Source organism: Coffea eugenioides, unplaced genomic scaffold (assembly GCF_003713205.1).
Source record: "Coffea eugenioides isolate CCC68of unplaced genomic scaffold, Ceug_1.0 ScVebR1_3101;HRSCAF=4249, whole genome shotgun sequence".
Taxonomy (NCBI): Eukaryota; Viridiplantae; Streptophyta; class Magnoliopsida; order Gentianales; family Rubiaceae; genus Coffea; species Coffea eugenioides.
In genome coordinates, this window is record NW_020863647.1 from 7241 (window position 1) to 21866 (window position 14626).

Genomic DNA, 14626 nt, shown 5'->3' on the forward strand with positions numbered 1-14626 from the left:
ATTTTGAAATTCATCAATGAAATGATCTTTATCTTTTGCAAAGTTATTTTTTGAAACACAGGTTTGATGAACAGGCCTTATTTCGAAGGTGTTGCATCATATTAGGCCTATTATTGGTAGAAAAGGGCTCCCCCATAGGACATGCATCCAAATTATTTAAATATCTACTAACTCATGTTTTCTTTCCTTTTCTTGAATAAATTACAGCAATTTGACAGAAAATTCACTCCTAAATCAGTTTCTTTTCTCCACTATCAAGTATTTTTGACAATAGCTACCCGAAAAAGCCCCATCATCACCAAATCTCGAAGTAGAGCCTTGAGACAGCCTGTAAACATGAGTTCAGTACCAGAAACTTCAGAAAGATCTGCTATGGTTACGTTACCGGATTTCATAGCATTGGGAGCTCAGTTAAGTAAGGTACCTGGCAAGTTCAATGAGTTAAGTGCTGAAATGGCCGCACAGAGGCGTGTAATTGATCAGTTGGTCGCAAGCAACAGTAGTGGTGGTGTCCCCAACGACCAAGAACCTATCGATAATCACCCACCTGCACAAGACTATCAACCACCCCACATATCCAATACCCAAACAACTTTCCTTTCTCCTTTCGCCAATCCTCTTGAAAATACCTTTATTCGACTAAATTCAGACTTTTCCTATATGCATCCAAATTATATATTGGTGAATCCAACCAGTAGTCAAATCCCTCAAACTCATCCGCAAACCAATCTGAACGTTCTCCCCAATCCTCAGGGACCCCACCACCACATTGCAAAGCCTTTTGTACTGGATACGGCATCTCAAGGGAAGGCGGTGATAGAAGAACAATTTACACCCATTGACAAGGATCTATTAAGAAGGTTGGATCGATTCGATGATTTTATGAAAAAGAATCAAGGGTTGAGCAAGCATGATAGGTTGGACTACAATGAATTATGTCTTTTCCCAGATATTCAGCTACCGTTGGGATTCAAACTCCCAAATTCAGCAAGTATGATGGAACTGAAAATCCTAAGACGCATCTCAAGATATTGACCAACAAGTTAGGTAAACCCGTGGATGATGAGAATTTACCTATGCGCCTATTTCCGGAAAGTTTGGAGAGAGATGCTCTAGATTGGTATTCAAATTTGAAGTCTGGAGAAGTCAAAACCTGGTTGGATCTATCAACAGCTTTTGTGAAGCAATATGAATTTAACTATGAGTTGGCACCAACACGAACCACACTGGAGGGTACGAAAAGAAAGCCGTCGGAAGATCACAAGACCTATGCAAAGCGGTGGAGAAAGTTAGCTGCCAAAGTGGAGTCTCCTATGACTGAAGAAGAGATTGTTCGTACTTTTATCAAGACTCACGATCCACCCTATTTTGAAGAGATCTTTCGCATGACTGGAAGTTCGTTTGCTGCTATCATTAACAAGTTGGAGGAGTATGATGAATTTGTCAAAGTAGGGAAGATTGTTAATGTGTCTGCATTAAAGTTGCAATTGGATGCTCTACAAAATCAAAGCAACAATGAGAAAAAGCCTCCATTTAAAAAGAAAGAAGGAGAAACTGCTTTTATATGGGATCAAGACCCGTCTTTCAGACCCAGAAACCATCCTACCTATTCTTTTCCTTACCCGTATTACACCAATCCTCAACCAGTCTACCACACTACTACCCAACTTCATCATTCCCGACCAAGTCACTTGAATACCTTACCATTACCTCCAACACCACAACCTAACTTTCAAAATCACACTCGTCCCATTTACCATCCCAGAAAAATCTTGCAAAATAATAACCCTTCTCAAAATTCTTTTCAAACAAGTGGAATTCAAACTCAGAAGCAATTTCAAACCTTCACCAACTTAGACCGACCAATTGATCAATTATATGAGCAGTTAAAAGCAGCTGGAAAAATTGGCACCGTTCATCCCAAAGGCATTCCTCCAGGTTATGATACGCAAGGAATTTGTGCTTATCATTCTGGAAGTCCAGGTCATACCACTGGCAATTGTTGGGCTTTAAAACATAAGATTCAAGATATGATTGATTCTGGAGGCATCCTTCTCAAAAGAAAGGAAGAACAAGAACCGAATGTCAGTAAAAATCCTTTACCTGAGCACTGTGGGAGTTATCATCGCTGATGGAGATTTTATCGATCCCACTCAGTACATTGTAGATGAAACTGAGGTGTTTGGCGTAATGGAGGCTGACCACGCCAGAATGAGAAAATTATTTTCTATTGAAAAGTCCATGGCCAATGATAATGTTGAGAAAAAGTTGAAATCTTTTGTATTTGAAAAAGAGGAGCCATTTATAACGAAAGGGGGAGTTTCTGAGGTTGACAAATCTCCTTTTATTCTGGATCTACCATTTTTTGAATGGGATATATCAGAGCCTGTCATTCTTGAATTTTCGAAACAAATGCATGTCAATAACCTGCAAGAGGTGCCATGGAACTACGAGGAGTCTATTCTGTTGGTTGGAGATAAAAAATGCTTAAAGGAAGAGGTATCTACTGTTACCACGTTTGGGAGAATTATGAAAAACTCCAATATTGATGTTCAGTCCAAGGCCAAGGTTAAATCTCTGACACCCAAGTCTCGTGTGTCTGAAAATGAAACTGTAGATTTTCTGAAGATGCTGAAGAGAAGTGAATACAAAATAGTGGAGCAGTTGGGTAGGATGCCTACTCAGATTTCTTTTCTGAATTTTCTCTTGACCTCCGAGCTACACAGAGAAGCATTGCTCAAAATTTTGAACGAAGTTCAAGTCCCTAAAGATATTCTGGTGGATAAATTTTCTAACATTGTGGGAATGTACTTGCTGCTAATCATATTGTCTTCTCCGATGATGATCTGACTGCAGAAGGGATCGAACATAACAGAGTCTTGTATATATCAGTCCGCTGCAATGGAAAGCTGTTGCCGAGAATTTTAGTGGATAATGGGTCAGCGTTGAATATCTGTCCATAGAACACTCTCACCAAGTTTGGATTGCTTGACATTAAACTTCGTTCATCTGCAACTATGGTTCGATGATTTGATGGTTCAAGGAGAGAATCTATGGATGAAACAGATCTGGTATTGGAGATAGGCCCTGCTCAATTCCAAGTTACTTACCAAGTGATGGACTTCTCCAGCATTTACAATATTTTGCTTGAAAGACCTTGGATACATGCTTCCAATTCAGTGACATCTTCTCTGTATCAAATGTTAAGGTTTATTGCGAATGATCAGCTCATTACTGTGTTTGCTGAGAATGACTGTACCATAATCGTTGATGCAAAGTTCAATGGTGAAAATAGAAAAAGGACTCCAATTTCGTCTCATCACGTTGCTGACATTGCCTCTGTGGAATGGGGATCCAGGGATAAGTCGCTGGCTCAACCAGATTTACCAGAGACCAGTATTATGATGGTTAGGGAGATGATCCGAGGCGGATACGAAATAGGAAAAGGTCTTGGGAGGGAATTGCAAGGAATTTTGGAGCCAATAGAGATCCCGACGCAGAAAGATACATTTGAACTAGGATTTCATCCAATTGCTAAGGATAGAAGGGAAATGCAAGCTCGAAAATAAGCTGAAAAGAAGAGTAAGCAAACTGCCTTAAATGTCCCACCGCTATATCACACATTTCCTCATCCATCAGAGGTGGTTATGCCAGAAATGAAGAATTCTATAGAGAAAATTGAAGTGGACCTGCCTCAACTATTTGTCAGGGCCACTTATGAGGAGGAGCCATCAGAGAATACAGAATTTTTATCAATTATCGAAGAAGCTATTCAGAATTGAACTGCTGGTTATCTTCCCTCTCGAAAGGAATTTCGATAAATTTAAGGGGATTGTCTTTTGCTTAAATCATATCCAGATAGGACGGTAGTCTAGATCTTTTGTTAAAAGAAATTGCTTTCATTTTTTTTAAACCTTTATTCTCGTTTTAGTTCATATAGCTTGCTTTGTCCAAGAAAATGGCTGAAACGGGAATAAAGGTTTGGGCTGGATATGTCTTTAAATAGCAATCATGTCTGTATGTTTATCTTTTTGTGAAGTCTCGATGCATTTTTCAATTTAATGAAATGAAAAATTTCTCCAGTATTTGCTATTTATTTATTACTTATGTTCTATTCTATTTTCAGATGGCCACAAATAAAATCCTCTGACCCTTTGGATGTCACTATTTTGGAATTCGATGGCTGCAATCTCGATATCTCTCATGAACTTGAAATCATGCAATCTGAAATTCAAAATGAGAGCGATACTGAGAAAGAATTTGAGTCTATTTCAAGAGATTTAAAACAGTATGAAGAGAAACCCAAATTCAACTTAGAAGAAATAGAAATCATCAATATTGGCACTGAGACAGAGGTTAAAGAGGTTAAAATCAGCATTCATTTGAATAAAAAACAGAATGAGGAAATGATTGAATTCTTAATGCTATTTCAAGATGTGTTCGCATGGTCATACGATGATATGTCAGGGACCTCTACAGACATAGTGGTGCACAGGTTGCTAACTGATCCAAATTTTTTACCTGTAAAGTAGAAGCCGCATAAATTCAAACCAGAAATGAGTCTCAAGATAAAAGAACAAATTGTGAAACAACTCAATGCTAAGGTAATCATGGTGTCTCATTATCCCATCTGGCTATCAAATCCTGTGCCAGTGCCTAAGAAATCTGGTGAGGTACGAGTATATGTTGATTACAGAAATCTGAATAAGGCCAGTCCGAAAGACGATTTTCCTTTGCCAAATATTCATATTCTTTTGGACAATACTGTTGGACACGAAATTAAATCTTTTGGTGATTATTTTACTGGATATCATCAAATCTTAATGGTGGAAGAAGACAGAGAGAAAACCTCTTTTATCACCCCTTGGAGAACCTTTTGTTATCGAGTGATGCCTTTCGGGTTGAAGAATGCAGGTGCTACTTATCAGAGGATCATGACTACCCTGTTCCATGACATGATTCACAAAGAGATGGAGGTTTATGTGGATGATATCATAATTAAATCCAAGAAGGTCGAGAACCATTTGGTTGATTTAAAGAAACTGTTTGAAAAATTGAGAAAATATAAGTTGAAATTGAATCCTGCGAAATGTGCTTTTGGAGCCCCAACTGGCAAATTATTAGGTTTTATTGTCAGCAAAAAGGGTATAGAGATAGATCCTGCGAAAAGAAAAGCAATTCGAGATATTCCCATTCCAAAAAGTCAAAAAGATGTGAAGAGTTTTCTTGGAAAGATCAATTTCATTGGCCGATTCATTGCACAGTTAACTTCTACCTGTGAGTCTTTATTCAAACTGTTGAAAAAAAATGCGCCGATAGAGTGAAATGAAGATTGTCAGCAAGCTTTTGATAAGATCAAGAATTATTTGATAAATCCTCCGGTCTTAGTGCCACCTCAGCCAGGAAGGCCTCTGATTATGTATTTGTCTATTCTTGATGAGGCTGTTGGATGTGTTCTGGGATAGCATGATGAATCTGGGAGAAAGGAGCAAGCCGTCTACTATCTTAGCAAGAAATTTACAGCATATGAGGCCAACTATTCTTTTCTTGAGAGAAGTTATTGTACTTTCGCATAGGTAGTTCAGAAGTTAAGACATTATTTATTCGGTTATACCACGTACCTGATTTCGCGCTCTGATCCTCTAAAATATCTGTTGGAAAAGTCAATGCCCACGGGACGTATGGCTAAATGGCAAATGATCCTTTCTGAATTCGACATTGTCTTCACGACACAAAAGGCAGTCAAAGGTCAAGCCATAGCAGATCATTTGGTAAAAATTCAAGAGATGATGATTACCAGCCATTGCATACCTATTTTTCTGATAAAGAAATTCTGTTCTTTGGAGCAGTTGAGGACATGAGTGAGCAGTATCCTGAATGGAGGTTATTTTTTGACGGTGCGTCAAACTCTTTCGGAGTTGGAATTGGAGCAGTTTTAGTGTCGCCTGAAGGGAAACACTATCCTGCTACCGTCAAATTACGGTTTCCTTGTACCAACAACATGGTTGAGTATGAAACTTGTATTTTTGGATTAAAAATGGCATTGGACATAGAGATCAAGGACCTGATAACATTCAGTGATTCCGATTTACTTGTGCACCAGACGCTTAAACAGTGGGTAACTCGGAATTAAAAAATTATGTTGTATTATTGTAACTTGCTTAGTTTGGCCAGCAAATTCAGGAATTTGGAACTCAGACATATTCCCCGCACTCTAATGCCTTTATTGATACTTTAGCTACTCTGTCTTCGATGATCCAATATCCAGATGAGCTGGTGATTGAACCAATGCAGATTCAACTTCAGTATAGGTCAGTGCATTGTCTGGTTACGAAAAGGGTCACTGATGGTCGCTCTTAGTACAATGATATTAAGAAATTCATGAAAACGGGATCCTACCCTCCTGATACTGATTCTGTTGCAAAAAAATTTTTACGCAGAATGTCATCAAGATTCTTCTTAAATGGAGAAGTGCTATACAAGAAAACATTTGATTTGGACATTCTGAGATGCATCAATGAACAAGAAGTCGATTATATGATGAAGGAAGTGCATAGTGGGATTTGTGGGCCGCACATGAATTGGCATCTACTGACTAAGAAGATCATGAGAACAGGATATTTTTGACTTACCATGGAGCATGACTGTGTAGATTTTGTTAGAAAGTGTGTTAAGTGTCAAATACATTAGGGGTGGCAATTCGGGTCCAAATCAGGTTGGCGGGTCGGGTTCGGGTCAACCCGTCAGAAAATCTGTTGACCCGAACCCGACCCGCAAACCAGTGACGGGTCAGGTATGCTGACCCGAACTCGAAAATTTCAGGTTGACGGGTTGGCGGGTCGACCCGAAATGACCCGAAACTTAATTTTAATTTATTAATTTATCACTGTAATTTCAATAAAATTTTCTCACAAAACTAATTACATAATCAAGTAATAAAAATTTAAATAAATAATTCCAAACCAAATCTAAAATAAATTAAACACCGTAAAAGTGTTTAATCCCAAACAAAATATAAAATAAATTAAAATAGTATAAAAGTAAAAAATAATATAATATATTATTTATCTAAATATAATAATTTCAACTTCACACAAATTAAATAAATTCATTTAGGATTAAGTAATTAATGCCTTTGAAAAAAAGAATAACTTAGTTTAGTTAGATAAAATTATTTTTATGTTATTAAATTATTTTTAATTCGTAAACGGGTCATATCGGGTCATATCAGGTCGCCACGGGTTGACCCGAAATCGACCTGTTTTCTTTTCGAGTTCATCGGGTCCAACCCTATTCTGACCCGAATTCCCGAAACCTCAACCCAAACCCATTAATTTTGTGTTAGGTTCGTGTCGTGTTTTCAGGTCGTGTCGAAAATTGCCACCCCTAAAATACATGGTGATGTTGTACGTACTCCTTCTGCAGAATTACATAGTATGACTGCTTCATGGCCATGTTCGATCTGGGGAATGGATGTGATCGAAACTATTGATCCTTCTGCTTCAAATGGGCATTGATTCATCTTAGTGGCGATTGAATATTTCACCAAGTGGGTTGAGGCCGCGTCCTATAAGCACGTGACTAAGAAAGTGGTGTCGGATTTTTTGAGAAATAATATTATCTGTCGTTTTGGGGTACCAGAGACGTTGATCACTGACAATGTCAAGAACCTCAAAAATGATATGGTAGATGAATTATGTGAACAGTTCAAAATTAGACATCGAAATTCGGCCATTTACAGGCCTCAGATGAATGGAGTCGTTGAAACTGCAAATAAAAATTTGAAAAAGATTATTCGTAAGATGACTGAAACACATCGGGATTGGCATGAGAAGCTGCCTTATGCACTAATGGCGTACAGAACTACCATCAGAACTTCTACAGGTGCAACTCCTTACTCTCTTATGTTTGGAATGGAAGCAGTCATACCTGCAGAAGTTGAAATTCCTTCCTTGCGCATTTTGATGGAAGCTCAGATAGAAGAAACTGAATGGGTCAGAGAACGTCAGGAGCAGTTGTCTCTGATTGATGGAAAGAGGTTGAATGCCGTGTGTCATGGACAATGTTATCAGCAACGAATGGTTCGGCTTTACAACAAAAAAGTCAAGCCCCGTTTGTTTGATGTTGGAGATAAGGTTTTGAAACGGATTCTTCCAATGCAAGATGAGGCTAAAGGGAAGTTTGCTCCCAATTGGCAAGGACCATTCATTGTTAAGAAAGTGCTATCCAGAGGAGCACTTATCCTTATGGAAATGGACGATCAAGTTTTTTCCCAACCAATCAATGCAGACATGTGTAAAAAGTTTTTCATTTGATTATAAAAAATTTTCTTTAAAAATACTGCAAGAGACGGATTTAAGGCATATTTCCTCTCATTTTTCCATTTCGATATTCTATCCCTAATTTGTTTTCCCTTTTGACTTTTCATAACCACTTTCCTTTTTCGCTTGGCAGTCCCTTAAGATCACTAACCTCATACTGGGGCAATTTTGTTTTTTAAAAAAAAAAGGAAAAAAAAGTGATGGAAAAAAAAAAGAAAAAGGAAAAAAAAAAGAAAGGAAACAGAAAATAGAGAAATTCGGTCAGAATTAAATTGGGGCAAATTTTATCTCTTTGTCACCCTAAATCGGGATAAGTTTTGAAAGAATGCCATCTCGAATGATTGCAAACCCATCATATGATCCGTTGTCAAGCCTTAACCTTTCCTTTGCTACTCTATCCGATCCTAATCACAAGAACCAAAATTGCTGACTTTCATCTTTTGCAGTATTTTGGAGAAAAATTTTTCTTAATCAACTAGCAAATGATGTAAATACAAATTTTTCTGAAACATGTCATAGAAGATTGTCTCACTGATGCTACTCATTATCAGAGTATGACTGGATTGATACAGTTGGGGTTAAAATCGTCTTGTCTGTGTCTCTAGGTGAAAACCTGAAAGGGTACCTTCTAAAAAAAATGAAAAAAAGAAAAAAAAAAGAGAAAAAAGAGAAAAAGAAAAACAAACAAACAAAAAGAGAAAATGGGTGGAAGTAACCTTAGTGAAAACCCGAAAAAGCGCTGAGGTAGGGTTTTGAAATACAAGAGGATCAACAACAAAGAAGAAGATGCTGAGGTCTGAAAGCTGGTGACTATGTTAATTTGGGTTTCTTTCATACTGTTGTTCTTTTGCCGACAATGAATTTCAAAATGGATGACGTCGAAGGGGTCAGATGGAGCATTTTTCCTCATCAAAGGCCATCTTCTAAATATGAATCTAACTTTTGATCCTTGGACCTATATTCAAAAAATTCACCAATTTTGTTTTACTATTTTATTTATTTATTATCATTACTTATTTCATATTAGCATTATTGCATGATGAATAATACATTTTTTTTAATTGTTTATGTTTCTCATTTATTGGGTCTCACTCAAAAGACAATCCCCTATACTTTATCCCAAAGGAGTCATGAAATTGAAAGTCGTATGATAATAAAGTATGGTCAATTGACATTGGGCAGTTGCAAATATTCTGAAGGGGTTGTCAATCGAATCTAAGGGAGCGATTTGTCGATATTGAAACTCATGTTTACATGACTCTCAAGGCAAAGGGATCACATGGTGGTGGCAGTGTTTCTATCACGGTTGTTTCTTTTCCTTTTTTCTTTTTTGCAAAAAAATTATGTGACACAATACTGGATTAGCTGAGCATGATTTACACTGGGGCAAACGGTAGAAGGATTGAGTTCCAAGTTTCGTTGTACATTTCCGAAGAAAGAAAAGTAAATTATTATTCTCTTTCTTTTAAAGTTCGAAAAATCAAAAGAGTTATAAGTCCATCAGGTAAGTTTTCTTGATTTTTTACCTTTTGAGCAACATGCATTCTGATCTTGCAGTTCGATAGCATAGAACTTGTGTTTTCATTTCTTTTGTTTTTATGTTGTTGGACTTGGGTTTTATCCCACCAACCTCGGTAGGCTCGACTTTTATCCCACTGACCGTTTTTGATGTTTGTTGGGTTCGGATTTTATCCCCACCAACCTCGGCAGGCTGGAATTTTATCCCACTTATCGTTTTTATTTTCGTTGGATTTAGGTTTTATCCCACCAACTTCGACAGGTTCGGGTTTTATCCCACTGCTCATTTTTATGTTTGTTGGTTTGCGTTTTATCCCACCAATCTCACAGATTCGAGTTTTATCCCACTGACCGTTTTTTATGTTTGTTGGGTTTGAGTTTTATCCCACCAATTTCGGCAGGCTCGGGTTTTATTCCACTGACAGTTTTTATTTTCGTTAGGTTTGGGTTTTATCCCACCAACCTCGACAGGCTCGAATTTTATCTCACTGACTGTTTTTATTTTCGTTGGACTTGGGTTTTATCCCACCAATTTCGGCAGAATCAGGTTTTATTCCACTGACCATTTTTATATTTGTTGGGCTCGGATTTTATCCCACCAATCTTGGCAGATTTGAGTTTTATCCCACTGACCGTTTTTATTTCGTTGGGTTTGGGTTTTATCCCACCAATTTCGATAGGCTCGAGTTTTATCCCACTGACCGTTTTTATGTTTGTTGACCTCGGATTTTATCTCACCAACCTCGGCAGGCTCGAGTTTTATCCCACTGACCGTTTTTATGTTTGTTGGGCTCGAGTTTTATCCCACCAACCTCGGCAGGCTCGAATTTTATCCTACTGACCATTTTTATTTTCGTTGGGTTAGGGTTTTATCCCACCAACTTCGGCAGGCTCGGGTTTTATCCCACTGACCGTTTTTATTTTTGTTGGATTTGGGTTTTATCCCACCAATTTCGGTAGGCTCGAGTTTTATCCCACTGACCTTTTTATTTTCGTTGGTCTTGGGTTTTATCCCATCAACTTCGGCAGGCTTGAATTTTATCCCACTGACCGTTTTTATATTTGTTGGGCTCAGGTTTTATCCCACCAACCTCGGCAGGCTCAGGTTTTATCCCACTGACCGTTTTTATTTTCGTTGGGTTTGGATTTTATCCCACCAATCTCGACAGGCTCGGGTTTTATCCCACTACCCATTTTCTGCAACATTATTGCATCATTTTGCTCAATAATTATAGCCAAGTGTTGGCTTGTTGTTTTAGCTTAGGTGCTGTTAGAAGAAATAGAAGAGCAATTTTGGTGTCTACGTTTTTGTCTTGAGTTTCTTTGAAACTCTAGACAAAGAGGGGCAAGCTGTAGACACCAAATTTTGTCAAATTTTATGTTTTCTTGAATATTTTCTATTTGATAAGTCATTTATTTTCCAGCATTTTTAAGTATATTTTGTCCCATTTGTGTAGATTTATCTTTAAAAAAAAAGATAAAAAAGAAAAAAAAGAAGGAGAAAAAGAAAAGTAAAAAAAAATCAAAAATCAAAAAATCAAATCAAAATCAAATTATTACTAAACTTACACATTTTCATCATTTTTCTTACCAAATACACTTAACCCATTCCTACACTCAATTTTCTTCACCTTTTTTGTCATTGGGTAAAATTCATCATTTTGACCAAACACACACACAAGCTCTTCTTTTGCTTTCCCAATATTCGACTCTCTCGGCTCTCTCAGACAGACGGAAGAAAACAAAACCAACTCCCCACCTTTTCTCCAAGAGACATCTCTCGGTTGCAGACTTGCACAAATGGGGCTCTCTTGGCCTTTCTTTTTTTTCCCATCAGACAAGGACGGACAAAAAAAAAAAGAGAAGCTCCAAAAATTTTTCTCTCTCGGCTCCCTCTCTTTTTTTTCCAACAAAGCAAACAAAAGGGGAACAAGTTGTCAGACATTGAAGCTTAGGAATTTAATCACAAACCTCACCTACCAAGTGACTGCAACATTCTTGAGGTATCTTTTTTTTTCTTTTTTTTTTCAGTTTTGTTTTAACATTAAATTCATATTTCGTTGCTTGTTTTCTCCTACTTTTGTTGTCATGCATTGTTGTTATTGCATTGTTGAACATTTGAGAAATGGTTTGAGCTAGATTAGAGAAAGGGAGATAAATTTTGTATATGCATGTTAGGTGTTTGAAAAAATGCCTAAATCAAAAACCAAATTGAAGCACCCATTATTATGCATTTTGTTTGTTAAAATAGATGATTATGGTTAGTGCAAGACCTGAAAACGTGAGGTCGCTCAAGCATTTTGGGAGTTTGAACTTTAGAAGCATGTGAATAATTTTTCTTCATTTTGGACTGTTTTATTTTAATTTTGTCACATTTGTTGTTGTTTTTATTGATTTCAGTTCATAGTTAGGTTGTAAAAATCACAATGAGTGTTGTAGTATATTTTTTTATAATTTTTAGTGAAAGATATGGTGATTTGGAAAAAATAAAAACTGGTTTGTCTTTTGCCATTTTGGCCATTTTAGGGTCAATTTTTGTTAAAAATAAGTCCAAAAATGAAATCTATGCGAAAAATCGAGTGAGGGGGTGTATTTTGGTGAAATTCGGTGACCGGAGAGGTCGTCGGCGACAACCGGCGACGGCGATCCGGAGGCGGCGACGCCACCGGCGGCCACCATGGCCGCCAACTGAAGTGAGCTTCGGATGACCAGAGGAGAAGAAGAAACGAATAGGGAAGAAAGAAAAGAAAGAAAAGAAAGAAAAAAAGAAGAAGAAAAAAAAAAGAGGGGAAAAGAATTGGGCTAATTTTTTTAGTGGGCTTGTGGTTATTTTGGTTGGGTTTTGATTTATTTCTCTTGGGTTTCGGTTGGGCTAGAAGGTCAGAGTCCGTTCAGTTTTTGTTGGGTTTGAGTGATAAAAAAAAAGGGTTGGCCTGTGTATTTTAGCCTGGACTGTTGGTTGGGCCGGGTGGCCTTTGGCCCGAAAAAATAGAGAATGGCTCAGTGACCTGATTTGTTAAGGAATTAGAAAATGTTTTTGCATCAATCCCTATACTTTCAAGTATTTTCACTATGGCCCAGAACATTTTAAATTTTTTTCACTTTGGTCCTTAAATTAATTACATTTTGGTCCCTAAATTTTATCTTTCATTCAATTTTGACCCTTAAACTTTGGAAAAATATAATTTTTATCCCTAAAAGTTTTCAATTTTTGCAATTCAGTCCCTGGTGAGTTTTGTCTCTCCTTATTATGATTGTTTCTTTTCTTTAATAGCTAATTATGTCACTTTTGAATATATTTAAATTGTAAATTTTAGATGTTCTTAAATTTCTATGCATTTGACATATTAAGATGAATTATTATTATTATTATTATTCAATTAAATTGGTGCCATGATTCTTTTATTCATTTTGAGTATAAATAGGGCCGTGTAATTCCATTAGGTAACCACTTCAAAAGGGAGGTACCCCTATTATTATTATTTCAATATCAATTACGTACTCTTTATGTGCTCCTACGTGTTCTCATGTGTTTATATATATTTTTATATGCTTTATTTATTTGATTTAAATATTCATTCAAATTTTCTTATATATGTTTTAGTTTAATTTTTATAATGATTCGAGAGGCATTTATGTGAGGACTCGCAAAATTTACATATTTAATCTCCTATTTCTAGCTTAATTAATTATTTATTTGACCTTTTATTCCGAATATTATTTTCTAAACTCTTGAGCCCTAATTACATAGAAATATAGTTTCATTATATTTTTAAAGTGACTTGTATCAAAAATTAATTTTCGGGAGCTCGTTTAGTGAAAATAGTGAACACGTCTTTGGAAATCTTGACCGATTGAGAGCACAATAAGTTTGGAATATTGGAGATTTGTATAATAGACCTAAATTAGGTATTTTAATGATTAAATACTCAAGTGATAGTTATTAGTACTATTGATATAAGAATTTTTCGGAAGTTTCGCGTTATCGTGCTTAAATTGGAGATACGCGTTTTCACACGCGCGATTTAAATTGAGAAACTTTAGACCCTTATTTTAGGACAATTAAGAGTGAATAATATTTATATGAATATAAGTGCATTAGAGGTTTAGTGTACTAGTGAAACAAACGCAAGAGGAATCGAGCCCGAATCGCGCCAAACGCACCCTAATGTGAGTTGACTAATGGGTGATTTGTGGCCACAAGTTAGTATCTTCTCTTGGAAGCTAAAATCTGATCACTCTCTCTCTCTCTCTTGAGCTCCAAACAGCCGGCCAGCTTTCTCTCTCTCTCCACCTCCAAGTTTCAAAATTTCTTCTCACAAAAACCTCACCAATCTTCATCCAAATCCTACCAAATTTCATACACATTTAGATCCACTCTTGGACACCATTTTGAGCTGTAAAAAGGGTGCTGGAAATCACGATTTCTTGGAGCATTTTGAGGGCCAAAAATTCTGATCTAGTACATTAAGAAGGTATAACATGATCCATCACCTTAAACTTGATTTATGGTGGTAGATATGCATCTTTAAGCACTTGCATGTAAGTAGATGACTTGATATTGTTGGAAAAATGTGAAAGTGGGCTCTATGAACTCCCACTCTTGGGTTGTTGCTGATTTGATGATTGATGATGGATATATTGTTGGTTTAGTGGTTAAAATGATGGATTAATGGTGTGTAATTAATAGAAACTTCATTGGGTGCAAGAAGCAAAAGTTTCCGATTTTACCCCTGCCTTGTCCGACCACTCATGTGCAAAATTTTGACATTCTAATGGCTTGATTA

The 14626-nt window shown here is 36.8% G+C and overlaps 2 protein-coding genes across 2 annotated transcripts; both read left to right on the plus strand.

Moving 5' to 3' along the window:
* The first annotated feature begins 336 nt into the window (after positions 1-336).
* On the plus strand, positions 337-2132 carry LOC113757465. Its single transcript, XM_027300744.1, has 2 exons — positions 337-860; positions 950-2132. Exons 1-2 carry the CDS (start codon positions 337-339, stop codon positions 2130-2132), a joined length of 1707 nt encoding a protein of 568 aa, XP_027156545.1.
* Positions 2133-4556: 2424 nt separating this feature from the next.
* LOC113757466 (uncharacterized protein K02A2.6-like) lies at positions 4557-8315 on the plus strand. The gene is made up of 5 exons (XM_027300745.1): positions 4557-5277; positions 5850-6118; positions 6166-6311; positions 6441-6565; positions 7528-8315. The coding sequence occupies exons 1-5, from the start codon at positions 4557-4559 to the stop codon at positions 8313-8315; spliced, it is 2049 nt and encodes a 682-aa protein (XP_027156546.1).
* Positions 8316-14626: the final 6311 nt, after the last annotated feature.

Bases quoted from the DNA above. Each gene is read 5' to 3' on its own strand.
- LOC113757465 (XM_027300744.1), top strand. From the start codon at position 337: ATGAGTTCAGTACCAGAAACTTCAGAAAGATCTGCTATGGTTACGTTA. The intron at 861-949 runs GTTGGATCGATT...GTCTTTTCCCAG, and splicing joins GACAAGGATCTATTAAGAAG to ATATTCAGCTACCGTTGGGA.
- LOC113757466 (XM_027300745.1), top strand. From the start codon at position 4,557: ATGAGTCTCAAGATAAAAGAACAAATTGTGAAACAACTCAATGCTAAG. The intron at 5,278-5,849 runs GTGAGTCTTTAT...TCTTTGGAGCAG, and splicing joins TGCACAGTTAACTTCTACCT to TTGAGGACATGAGTGAGCAG. The intron at 6,566-7,527 runs GTGGGCCGCACA...GATTCATCTTAG, and splicing joins GGAAGTGCATAGTGGGATTT to TGGCGATTGAATATTTCACC.